The sequence below is a fragment of the Hirundo rustica genome, chromosome 15, assembly GCF_015227805.2.
Source record: "Hirundo rustica isolate bHirRus1 chromosome 15, bHirRus1.pri.v3, whole genome shotgun sequence".
In the NCBI taxonomy this organism is placed as follows: Eukaryota; Metazoa; Chordata; class Aves; order Passeriformes; family Hirundinidae; genus Hirundo; species Hirundo rustica.
Window position 1 is genome coordinate 2,774,146 of NC_053464.1, and position 12,582 is coordinate 2,786,727.

The following is a 12,582-nucleotide window of genomic DNA, read 5'->3' on the forward strand; positions in this document are numbered from 1 at the left end:
GGCACCGACCCTTCTGTCCCTCGGGGATTCACTCGGTTGCAAGGAAGCTCAGGAGGAGAAAAGAACACCCTCCTACCATGTCCAGCAGCCGAGCCTGCCACGGAGGCCACAGATGACTCCTTCCAAACGGCTCCATGATCTTCAGAGCCCCTTTGGAACAGGGTCACCCCTTCCACGCTGGTGGGGTGAGGGCAGCTCTACCCCGTGGCACTGCAGGGCCAGCCATGGGTGCCGGGAAAGCCGGAGTCTGATGGATGGCTGTACACTTTGGGCGAGTTCTGCAGTACCTGTATGTTTTACATTTACATAAGAGCACTGTGACATTGGAAATATTTTCCTTTTATTACAATATATCAAAAATATGCAGCTTTAGTAAACAAGGTCATATTACACTTTCTAATGCACTGTACAATGCTACATTACACTTATATTCGGTATGGAGAGGGAGCCCAGGCTCCCACTGGCAGGTTTGTGGGGTGAAAGGGCATCCACCGGCATCCTGGAGCTTGCCCAGATCCGTGCTGGAAAGCAGAGCCGCTGCTCTCTGCCCTGGGCTCGCCCGGTGCCCGTGGTGGCAGCACCGCCAGCGTCCGCCCCAGGCCTTCTCCTCCGGTCCCAGAGTCCTTCACAGTCCTGTCCTCGCTGCCCTGGAGCCTAATCAATCTTCTCCACCTTCCCGATGATCTTCTCTTCGAAGATGGGCAGGATGGTGTCATCCTCCCGCACCTCTTCGAAGACCACACCACAGTCAAACTCATCGCTCACTTTCTTAAAGTAATACCTGAAAAAAACCCAGAAATGTGGAGGGGGGAGAAGGAAAAAAAAGCAGATGAATGGTCATGGGGCAGCATGATCCCCAAACCTGGGTACAGCCCTTCCATGGCTCTGAGCTCCTGGAGCACAGGAAGCTACTCCCCCAGACATGGAGGGAAATGAGGTCACACTCCTGCCCCTGCCCTCAACAGTGACCATGAGAAGTGGTCAGGATCCATGAGAGCACGGTCAGGAGCCCCAAGTCCATTCACAGCTCTCCCAAAAGCAGTGGCTGAGGCACCTGTGTTGGTGGAGCATTTCTAGGCAGGCTTTCCCATGGCAGCTTCTACTTGGAAGTAGGAGCTTGGAGGGCTCCACGCCCCATGTCTGACTGCTTTGGGACTCTGGTAGGATCCAACCTCCCTGTCCTCACCAAAGGGAACTTTGAGAGGAGCAAAAACAGCTCTGAATTTAGAGGATCCCCACAGCATCACTGAGCACCGACTGCACCCGCCCAGGAACGCTCAGGGCAGCTCAGCAGCTCCTGTTGGAGGTGCAAACCACGACGAAGGACATCCCTGCTACAACACCCGACCTCTCTCACCCCTGCTAACCTGGCCATGCTGCCACACCCCCACCCCAGCATGCCCTGAGGAAGCTCTCCTGACCCCCCTCCACCAACCCTCCCCTCTGTGAGGACACCACCGCTGCGTCCTGGCAGCGCCATCTGCCAGGGGTCACCAATGGCCGCTGGCAGCTTCCCACAGGCGGGGAGCAGCCCTTACCTGTAGTTCCCTTTCTTGGTCAGCAGCTCCTTGAACTGTCCCAGCGTCACCACGCGCCCCTTGACGAGGGTGCGGTAGGGGATGGGCTCCCCGCAGAAGTAATACGCGACCACGATGTTCTCGCAGGGCTGGGACGCGCCGCTGCCCGGCCTCTTCTGGGCCTTCAACCTGCTGTGCAGAGACACAGGGCAGCTGCTCAGTGCCAGCTCAGAGCCGTCGTGCTGGGTACCAGGCAGGGCTCGGGGCTGCCGGCTGAGAGGAGCGCTGGAAATGAGGTGCAGGCCCTGAGCATCGCCTGCTCCCACCAGGAGCCCTCCTGGCACGCAGACGCCCGCCAAGATCAGTGAAGGAGCACTTGGAAAGGCTCAGTGAGGCCAGGATGTTGGGGAGGATGAAGCAAGAAAGCCCTATAAATATGACTGCTTAGATTCTGAGAATGTGAAACCTGTAAGTGAGGTAGAATTGAAAGCAAGTTTCGATGTCTGAGATGTCCTAGCTACTGGATGTCTGGGAAAACAGTTATATGGCCAGCTGAAGGTCACCTGCAGATAGACTCAGAGGTCAAATGGGATGTTCTGTCTCACCCCAATGTATGGTTCATCCCACACCTGTAACCCTCCCCTGAAGTATCAGGTATCTGTAACCCCATTGGCCCAAGTCTTGTTCCAGCCCACCTTGAAGACCCCTGATAACAAGGCTGAGAAATCGGATCGCCCTCTCTTTGCCTGGCACCCTGCCCCTAGGATCTTCCTCTTGGAATTTCCTCTCCCTACACCTCCCTTCCCCCACTCCCTAGGCCTTGCCACGAGCTGCACCTGGCAACTCTAAGCAAGGCCTCACATCCTTTATAATAAACCTCATCTTCTAAAACCCAGCTTCAGAGATCTCTTGTCCACACTTCTTCCAAACCGGTCCAGCAGAGCAATGTCTACACCAGGACACAGCTACAGGGAGCGTGCAGGTTCTAACTCAGCCCCTCTGTGCTGTCTCCAGGCTTCGAGAGAGCACGGCCCTCCTCACAGCATGGTTTGGGGAGTCACTGGCGGAGCACCCCAGGCCAAGGCAGCAGAGCCAGGTCACCATCACCACCGTCACCACCTCACCATGGTGCACACCATCCCACAGGGCACCATCACGCAGACACTGCCCAGGCTGCTTGGCATTATTGCCACCATGGCCAGAACAGCCCAGCAGGACTTTCCAGTGGCCCACAGCTGCAGGCAGGGTGTTCCTGCACCCCACAGCTCCCCTGGGCACCTCTACCTGAGTACGTGGAGGTCTGAAGGGCTGGAGCTCCCAGCGTGGCATGTCCTGGAGCCTCTGCTGCCTGCCCTGTCCGTGCAGGGTGCCCAGGTATCTGCCATCCCCAAAACCTCAGTGACTTTCCCGTGTTTTCCCAGCTCTCAGAATGTTGGTTTGCTCTTTGCTTCCAGCCCACACACCAGGTTCAGCTATGCGGTGCCATCATTAGACTGAAACTGCCAGCCCAGCCCTCACCCAATTTTCAGGGGCAGACAAAAGCAACAATAATTCAGCTCAAGGTACTTTGCCCTTCTGCAGAGCCTTTCATCTGGGGTGCCGAAAACGCTGCACAAACATTGGAGCAGCCTACACAAATTGGTACCTTGGCCTGTGTGGTCTGAGCCAGAGGCAGCCTTCCCTTTCAAAGTCACATAAAACACATTTGGCAGCTTTAAAAAAAAATTATTTTAAAAGCACACTGGATAAAAAAAGATGATTTTGTATTTACATGACTGGAAAGTTGCTGTAAAAGCCTTAGACTCTGCCAAGCACATGAGGTAATCGCAGTTTTGGAAATGACTCTGACCTTAACCTTTAAACAGTGGCTGGCGGGCAGAGCACCTTTTCATGGTGTGCCCACATAAACACTGGCACTGCAAACCAACAGCAGACACAGCCTTTCCACCTCTTCCTACAGGCATGAGAGGTCTAAAGTTCAGCTGAACAATCTTCCAGGTGCCTGCTCTGCCTGGGAGACCTTTGGAGAAGATGCAGCACTCTGAGAGGCAAGGGTCTGCTCCTGGTGCCAGCAGAGCTCTCGAAGCCTCTCCCATCTCTGTACCAAAATACAGGATGCCCTTTAGCTAGAAAAACATCAAGGAATTGAGTCATCCTTGGAAAAAAAAATATGAGGCATTTAAAGGAAAAATGGATCATAAATTCAGGCAAATTCTGTGAATCCTGTGAGCCAGAAGTTAATTGAAGGGGTTTGGGAAACCTCAAAGTCTCTAAGCTCCCCTTAATCCTGCTAGAGACAAGTCATGACTAAGAGAGCGCTGCTGTGTGCCCGGGGACCTGGGGACACAGTGACGAGCCTGGCACAGGAGCAGAGCTGCTTCCTCAGGGCTGCTGTTCTCCTTTGCCCAGGGATAGGAGAGGACAGGACATCCCTGAGTTCTGCTGTGGCAGAAGCAAGAGGGGGACCGTGCCAGTGGCTGGGAGTCCTTCCTCCTGCTGTGCACTTCACACCTGGAAGGCCAATCCTGAACGTACTCAGCCTGGCTCCAGTGAGATGTGCCCTGAAAACGATGCCTGAAGCGATGCCAAAAAACGACCTAGACAGGCAAAGAGGAGAGACTGAGTGGCCTTTAGTTCCCTAAGCCTTCCTTTTTTCCCTTTTTGAAAACAGGGGCTGTGCTTTCCCTTTTCCAGTCAGTGGGAACTTGTCCATACTGCCATGACTTCTCAAATATGATGGAGTGGCTGAGACACTTCATCCACCAGTGCCCTCAGGCCCTGTGGATGGATTTCATCAGGCCCCATGGACTTGTGCACCTTCAGGCTCTTTAGACGGTCTCAAACCTCAGCTTCTCCTAGTGTGGGTGGTTCTTTTTTCTCCCAGTCCCTGCCTTTGTCCGTGGCTCGGGTGCTGTGGTTGGAGCATTCACTGGTGAAGACCAAAGCAAAGCAGCCATGGAGTACCTCAGCCTCCTGCATGCCCCAGGTAACCAGCTCTCCCATTTCCCCCCAGACAGGGCCCACATTTCCCCCAGTCTTCCTTTTACCACCAATGTACCAAGGCAAGGTTTTCCTTTTGCTTTAATTCTATCAGCAGAACTCACGCACACCCCAAACTGCAGCCACAGACCTCTAGCAGGCTGAAGCAGAGCTGATGAATATGAAATCACTGAAAATGTAATTTTCCAAGAGCTCCTCTCAGGAGAATGAAACAACACAACTGCCTCCACTTTCGTCATTGCCAAGAGATCTCCTGAGACCTTGGCTTGCACACAAAGGCCATCAGACCGACTGTGAGCCCTGCCTCATTAAATCTGCCACCTGCACCCATCTCTGGGGTGTCAGTGTGACCCAGAAATACTAGGTACCACGCCCCGCCCCTTCTGACACCACCTCCCACTGCTGTTTGCCACAAGTACAAAACACCATCCAGCAGCAGCACTCACCCTCCTCAGTGCATCTGCATCCCTGACCCACAGCTGTGCATGCCACCAGTGCTGGGACAGCACCAATCCAACCTTGCTGTGATGCACAGGTGTCCAGCTTGCTCCAACTCAACCCTGGGGCTGGAGAGCTTCGGAAAGCCCAAAATGCACCCAGCAGATGTTACCTCAGCGGGTGTCTCAGCCACCAGCTCTGCTCCCCTTCCAATCTTGGGCCAACACAAGTAATTCCAAAGTGATCTCTAGCTAAATGTTCCCCCTGCTTGCAAAAAATCCATTCTCTGAGGAGCTGGTATTAATCACTTCAGTCCAGCTGTGAAATGTGAGACAGAGCTACAGGAAACGGCTCAAAACCTGTGTGTCCATGGAAAAACCTGATGGTCACTGGGACACCAAGGCTGGGCACTGGGGTGCTGCTGGATCTGCAGGTCATTAGTACTGGATGGTCACTCTGAACTGCTTGCCAGCAGCAGCCAAGTCGTTATCTCAGAGATCAGGGTAATTCCAAATGCTGTGAGATAGGGAGAGAAATGTTTTTTTTTTTGTTTTTTTTTTTTTTTTTTTTTGGAAGAATGTTTACAATTCCCAGCACAGTCACTGCAGGTGCCTCACTGATTTACAGTGGGCAGTGCTGGGCTGGGAGCAGGGCTGCTGGCAGTGGGCAGTTTGGTGGGGAAGGCCACTGCTGGGAGGGCTCAGCCAGGGGGGCAGCGGCTGGAGAGCTGGATAACCCTGCTGGAAGGCCAGCCTGGCTGTAGAAAGCTGGCACAGTTGTGCTCTTCACTCACAGCCAGCTCAGCTGGAGCCTCAAGGACACCTCCGGGCTCACCTCCACCTCTCTGTGCTTCCCCAAGGCTACTGACAAACCTGGGACACTGCCTCCAATTTCCCAGAGCTCCTCAAAGCTCCTGACTGAAATAAATGGTGTTTTCATGGCAACTCCTCTCTCAGTTTCAACTTTGTTCTCACTGAGCTGTGGGATCTATTTCCCGGCAGGCTCCTGGGCTAACCACAGCAGGAGCTTTCTAAAAACTGCCAGCTCAGGTGTGCTTCAGCTGTAGCACCCAATCCTACCAAAACCCAGCAGAGAGATTTCAACATCCAGAAATCTTTGGCTCCCTGGGGACCACTGCATCCATTTTTGCCTGCTACTGGACACAGACACATCTACTTTTCATAAGCAGTTCCTCACTGGTGAATGTCTCTCTGGTTTTCCAGGCATGGGGCAGGGCTGGGGGATCCCTGCATCCCTGGGAGAAGAACCAGACCTCATGGAGAGGCAGTGGAAGCAGAGCAGCACTGGGACTGCTCAGCCCATCCTGCTGCTGGCATTTACCACATGCCACGGGCTTCCTCTGTTAAGCCACTCCTAAAATACAGGCCAAATAATTGTCAGAATATTAAATGCATAGCCCAGGCTGCTGTTTTCCAAGTGTGTACAGACATTTCTGGGGAAGGTGCAGGAATTTAGTACAACTATAAATGACTCTACCAATAAACCCTATCCAATTACACACGCCAAAAGGTAGATCACATAAACTTGGCTTAACCTGGCTTGGGAAAGCCCTCTAATTACCTGGCTTTCAATCAATGCTCTGACATGAACACACAGAAATCTGCTACGTGGTCACTGCAAGCGAAAATAACCGGAGCCTGTCAATTAAGAGCTTCTTTTCTAAATTACATTTGTGTTTCTACGAGTCAGACTGCAAAGTGTCAAGTTTTCAGAGGACAGCTGGAGAGCTGTGAAAGGTTTTTAATGGACAAAGTGCTTTTAGCTGTTAACAGTAATTATCCAGCACTTCCAAAACGCTGTTCACCAGAGAGCTCCATGTGCCTTGCAAATGATGTCCCCTGAAAGATAACACAGAGCAGGAAAATGAGCTCTGCAACAGCCATTAAGCTGAGTCACAGAAAGATGCAGTCACTTGGATATGGCCACGCAGTCAGAGCTGCTGCAGGAGGGCTCCAGCACAGAGCTCTCATCCAGAGGCCACCAGCGGCCTTTGCTGGAAGCTTGTGCGAGATGGAGATAAAGAGCAAAGACAGATTTGTCTTCTGCGCTTAATTGTGTTGCATCCTGATGAATTCTGCTCCTGTAGCAAGCCCTGAAGTCATTGTGTGACTGTGAATGAGTGGAGAGCTCTCCCAGCCGTGCTCCTTCTAGATATGCTCCCTCTGCCCAGCCCCTTCCACCCTGCCAGGAGCATTTCCAGCCTCTCCACCCACAGATCACAAGCCCACTGCCTCAAGGTGGGTTTTGGCATTTGCACCACCGTGTCAGAGGGACTGAGGCAGATTTCTCTGACCTCTCTGCTTGCTGGAGACCAGAGCAGAGGCCATGGACATCCCTTGGAGCGGTCTCTCCCAGCCCTCCCACACACAGTCAGACCTCATCTTCGTACCTTTGCTTAAGGGGGAGTTTTCCAGCCCTTTTTTCCTCCTCTTCCAACCTCCTGCGAGCTTCCTCCAGCTGGGTGAGAGGGTTGGGGGCTGGGTTGGGTGGCATGGTAGGATCTTGAATGAAGGGGTGAGAAGGCTGGACGACGTTTCGGAGCTGGGCGCTGACCCACGGGTGCACCGTCACCGGTCGCTCGATGGAGAGGGACCGGATCATGTCGTGGGGCAGCTGCTTCTTAGCACCTGAAGAGCTACACACAAACACAGAGGTTTTACATGGACCACTGAGGTGCTCTGCACAGGCACACAGTCATCCCCACGTGGACCTGCTGCTGGACACAGCCACTGCTGGGAAGCTCCTCACAGCACGGCTTTTGAGGGAGAGGAGCGCAACATCAAATTCTAAAGATTTTGAGTAAGTTCTGAGACATCAGGGTGAGCAGCCCAACCCTGAAATAAACCCCACAGGTAAGTGTGAGGACTTCTGTCAATCCCATACATAAAAATAAACTTAGGAAAATGAAGCTCGATCTTCTGTGGCATTCTCCCGCAGGATGCCCTCCTCTGCCTACCATGTGCCACGAGTTATCCTTCAGAAACAACAGCCCTCATAGCCCCCAGGTATTCCTCAGTCTCCTATGGGTCTAACCCCTTATGTGGTGGATTCTTGCCTCCCCAAGGTGTCTGGGAGGAAGGCAGGCTGCTGACACATCTCCCTTGTGCAGAGGATGCAATACACGAGTGCAGTTATCCCTCGCTCTGCCAGCCCTTACCCATGGTTTGTTTTCTTATGCCTGCTGATCTCCTTCTCTCCTTCTATGATCCACTGAAGGATCTTCTGGTTTTTCTCCACATCTTCAGGAGATCCTGGCATCTCATAGTTGGCACCATCACTTTTCCCTGAATCGGTCTTCTTAACATTCCTTTTTGAGAGCAGATTTGCCTTCCCACTGCAAGAACAAAGCTTGGGACATTAGTGCTTTGCTTATGCCAACCACCAGAGGGGCAGAGGATGGACACATCTATCTCCAGACATTTTCCACAACTCCCTGCTCTACCAAAACTAAAACCACCTGTGCCACAGTTCAGACTAAGAGTAAGACTACCTAGACCTAGGCACAGCAGCTTCTCTGTGGGGAGAGGGAGGTTCTCCTCTGGTCAAATGAGCCATGGCATGATCTTCTGCCATTAGAAGGGTTGTGTTAAATCCTCAGCTCTTTGCTCAGAGCAGGTTATCCATTGTCTGTCTCTCCATGCCTGACCACTGCTTGAAACCCAGGTCCTTCCTATCACCCTCAGATTCACTGATACTCCAGACTCTGACTTGCCATACCCAGAGTGTGGCTCTCACCCTCAACTGAATGAGGCTTCACCTCATGCTGGAAGATCACATCCTAGCAGGGTGGGCTGCCTCCCAGGGGGAAGCCCAGCCTCCCCAACCACCACAGCCAGAGGGATGCCAGGCAGTGGCCAACACTGGCTACGCCAGGGGCTGCAGCAAAAGCTCCTGCAGGAACGCCCTGGCACACACAGCCACGTGCCCAGCCAAGCAGCCCCATGCTCAGGAGGCCATGCAGAATTCCGCCGTGCTGGCCTGTCATTCCATGAGACTCCCACTGTCCGAATCACCCACCTGCTTTACTGCACAGGAACGTGCTCCTGCACGTTCACTAACACACAGGAGAAACAACCTGACCACCACAGAGGAGAAGCAGACCCTCAGATGGCTTTGCTGATATTTTTTTAGGAAAAGCCTGGAGAGGAATTGCTGCAGATCTACAAAGATAGGGCAAGATGACAATTTCTTCTCTGCTTCTCCCAACATGAAGACTACCGGCTATCAAATTCAACTCCACAGCATCAGGTTCAGTGCAAACAAAGTAATGCTGTTTTCTGCAGGTTGTCATTGACCCACAGACACAGTCATGGGGGGCTGGGGGAACAGCCCTCCAGCTGGGTTCAACAAAGAGTCAGAGAAGCCACCACAAGAGGCTGCTGGCTGCCAAACAAGACCATTTGGATGCAAACCCTTGTCTTGTGAAGCTTTTAATTCAGGGACTGCCAGGAACTGGGAGCTTGTGCCAGAGGGAGGACAGCTCTGAGTGTGTCCTTTAAAAATCTCATTAAATATATGCTGTAGCTGCTGCTAGAAGGAAGTCTTGTCCCTAAATGGGGCTTTGGGTTGGCCTAGCACAGCCATGCTCATCTCTGTTGAAGCAGCAACCCTTTCCCCATACAAACATGGTGGATTTAAGTGCCTCTCCCTCCTGGGGAGCACCTTGCTTTGGCTGCCTCTGCACTCTGCCTCCCTCCTGACCCCCTTATCCTGACTGCTGCAGACCCAGCCAACGTGCCTTCACTAAGTGTCCCATCCCCGGTACACTGCAAAGGAACATCCCAAAGCCCCAGCTCAGGGGAGCCAGACACACCCAGGGTGAGCACAGCTTTCCCCTGCAGCTGCTCCATCCCCATCCCTCACCGCGGTCAGCCCCGAGCTGCACTCCCACCTCTGCAGTCACCCAGAAACAAGACCAGAAAAACCTGCCACAGCAATGGAGCTCCCCCCTCTCCCTGCAACATGGAAGGGATGGAGGAATTCAGATGGCCAAGGAAAGGTGGACAACAGCCTGTAATGCAGCCAAATGGCTTTTATGGGCAGAGGGTGCCCTGCCCTGGAGAACATCCCCCTGGGACTGGCGGCAAGGGCAGCACTGCAGTGTCCATCGCTTTGTGAGGAACAGAAGGGAGCCCTTCTGGGGAATGGGTTCAGCCTTGCAACAAATAACGTGGGGAATTTTTGTCCTTTCACCTTAGGAGACTTGTTTCTATTACCCAGATGTCAAGACACAGCCCCAACATCCAATTCCTGGTGCATGGAGAAAGAGACCAGCACCTGCAATTTCTAAGCATCTCCACTGCTTTAAGGAGCAGAAAAATCTATTTTAAAACCAAGGCAAATAAAAATCCTGGTTAGAGGGTGTCTACCAGCACCAGATCATAGAGATAAAAAGGACTCTATAAAGGTTATCAGGGGACCTCCACTTCTGAAGGGGAAGAGCCCTCAAACGACGTCCCAGCATAAGCTCTCACAAGAAAAGGCTCAGCTGCTGTTTCCCTGATATGCTACAGCCTCTTTATGGAAAGAGCTTCCTAGAGAAGCCACAGCTTTGGGAATCCCATTGGGTGTTCCTTGACTCACCTGTAGCCTAAAGAGTCCACGGGGACAGGGGCCATGCCCAAGTTTTCACTGTAGTTTCGGGACTTTGTTGCATAGTTATGTGAATCTACATTCCAAGCAAAGCTGTTCTGCACTCGCTGCGTGGCCTCAGCCTCGATCTGCTCTTTTGGTTTCATCATGCTGTGGTGATGGATGTGGTGGTAGACATGTTTATGGTGATATAAGTTAGCTGCATCCAGTTTCATTCCTGATTTTGTTGCGTGCTTGCCATGCCCTGGAGGAATTGTTCCTAGTGTCCCTGACAGCTTTCCCAAGTGGCCGCTCTCCGGGGAGCGTGGCTTAGGAGAGTGACGGCCAGGTCCTGGAGATTGGCAGCCTGGAGTTTTCATCACACGCTGCACGTGTTCATCCAGGATGCTTTCGGGGTTTTCTTCGTGGGCATCTCTCATCTGCATCCCAGCACAGCCCATCTCAGCATAACGAGGAGCAAAGTGATGGAAGGCTTGGGCAGAAGGCATCTTGTGGCTCATGACCGAGGGACCAGAAGAGATATCTGCATCCTCACCTTCTTCTTCCTGCAAGAAACACAGGGACAATCAGAGAATGACAGCGGAGTGGTGGAAGGGGTCCCTAGTCCCACCTTCTGCTTGCAGCAGGACTGGTTTAGTCTTTAGACCAACCCTTAGGTCAGGCCTAGTTTAGTCCAGTCAGATCTTGAAAACCTTTAAGAGACACCTCTCTGGAGACCTGTCCCAGACTGACAGGAAATTCCTAATGCTCAAGCCAAGCCTGTACAGCCCAGGTGCCACCGAGCAGAGCAGCTCAGGTCTCTGTATCTGCTTCCTGAGCCACCATTAGCAACGTTCTCCACACGCCACCCAAGGAGCTCTGCCAGGCAGCCCACACATCACAACCAGGCTTACAAACAGAGCTGACAAGCCCAACAACTCAACTGGAGCAGGCACAGCCTTACTCCAAGTCCCTTGAAGGTGGTTCTGTAACAACCAGCAGCAGAAACATAACTTACCACAGCGTACCTTCAGCTTCCTACATGCCTTTGGGTAAGGCACTGCTTCAAAGCCCATCAGATAAAGTCCAGAGCTACAGGATATGCAGCAAATCAGTTCTGAGTCAGGTGAGACCAGGGGAGTTTTCTCACCCAAATGACTATTTTACAAGGTAAAGCCAAGAGAAGACTTGGAACAGGAGGGAGCAAGTGAAGGTCGACAGCTGCATGAATGGTTTTGGAAATCAAACACTGATTTCTCCCGGGCATGCTAAGGCTGGAGTGAAACATTTCGTGCAGATAAAGAAATGGGTTGGAACTAACTGCTTGTTCTTGCAGCTAACACTGGTCTAGGACACGCTGTTAGTGACTCTTAAGTCCTTGCCAGGAAGAATTAAACTCCTCCATGCTGACAGCCACATTTTGATGCTGACGAACTACTTTACGCTCCAACATAAACTCAGGTATTTACGAAGTACCTTTATTGGAAGTCAGGATTCCTATTTGCTTTAATTACATAAGCAAGATTCCAGTGAGTCCTTTAATCCTGCTCTTTTCCTCCTTTGGCACAGTAAAGAAATCAGTTGCAGCCCAGGGTATCTCTGCCCTGCCAGATAAATGCATCTACTGGAAAACACTGACTCCCATCAGCTTTGCCTGTCAGATGCCATCATCCATCACTTGCTAACCAGCTTCAAAGTGTCAGCTGCCAACCACACAGAAAGAAAGTAAATAAAGACTTCCTCCCAGTGTCACACCTGGGGGTTCAGGCCCGAAGCAGGGACAATGCCAGGCTTTCAAAGTGCCAAAGGTGTGGGCGCTATAAGCCTGGGGGTGTGACACGATGCTGGTGTGTGGAGGGGACACTGCACTTCCTAACAGATCACTCTGAAGAGCTTCAGAGGCACCTTTCACCTATAGCCACGTGCTGACTACATCCTTGCCACTGAGGAGACCATTTATTAGCAGTTTGCGATAGCCAGTGACACCCTCAGCACTTCGGAGGCTTTAGGAGCTGGCACCTCCCAGCTTTAAAGA

General features: G+C 52.3%; 1 protein-coding gene across 2 annotated transcripts in view; it reads right to left on the reverse strand.

Moving 5' to 3' along the window:
* Positions 1-318: 318 nt before the first annotated feature.
* Positions 319-12,582, reverse strand: part of AXIN1 (axin 1) — a 71,228-nt gene continuing 58,964 nt past the window's right edge. Inside the window, exons 6-10 of one of the 2 annotated variants that reach the window (XM_040078802.2) lie at positions 10,560-11,113; positions 8,134-8,310; positions 7,366-7,611; positions 1,539-1,706; positions 319-781 (exon numbers count right to left, since the gene is read on the reverse strand). In XM_040078802.2, coding sequence (XP_039934736.1) covers positions 655-781; positions 1,539-1,706; positions 7,366-7,611; positions 8,134-8,310; positions 10,560-11,113 — 1,272 coding nt within the window. In that variant the 3' untranslated portion in view covers positions 319-654. Of the gene's footprint in view, positions 782-1,538; positions 1,710-7,365; positions 7,612-8,133; positions 8,311-10,559; positions 11,114-12,582 lie in introns of both variants that reach the window. The other variant, XM_040078801.2, reaches the window with a different exon arrangement.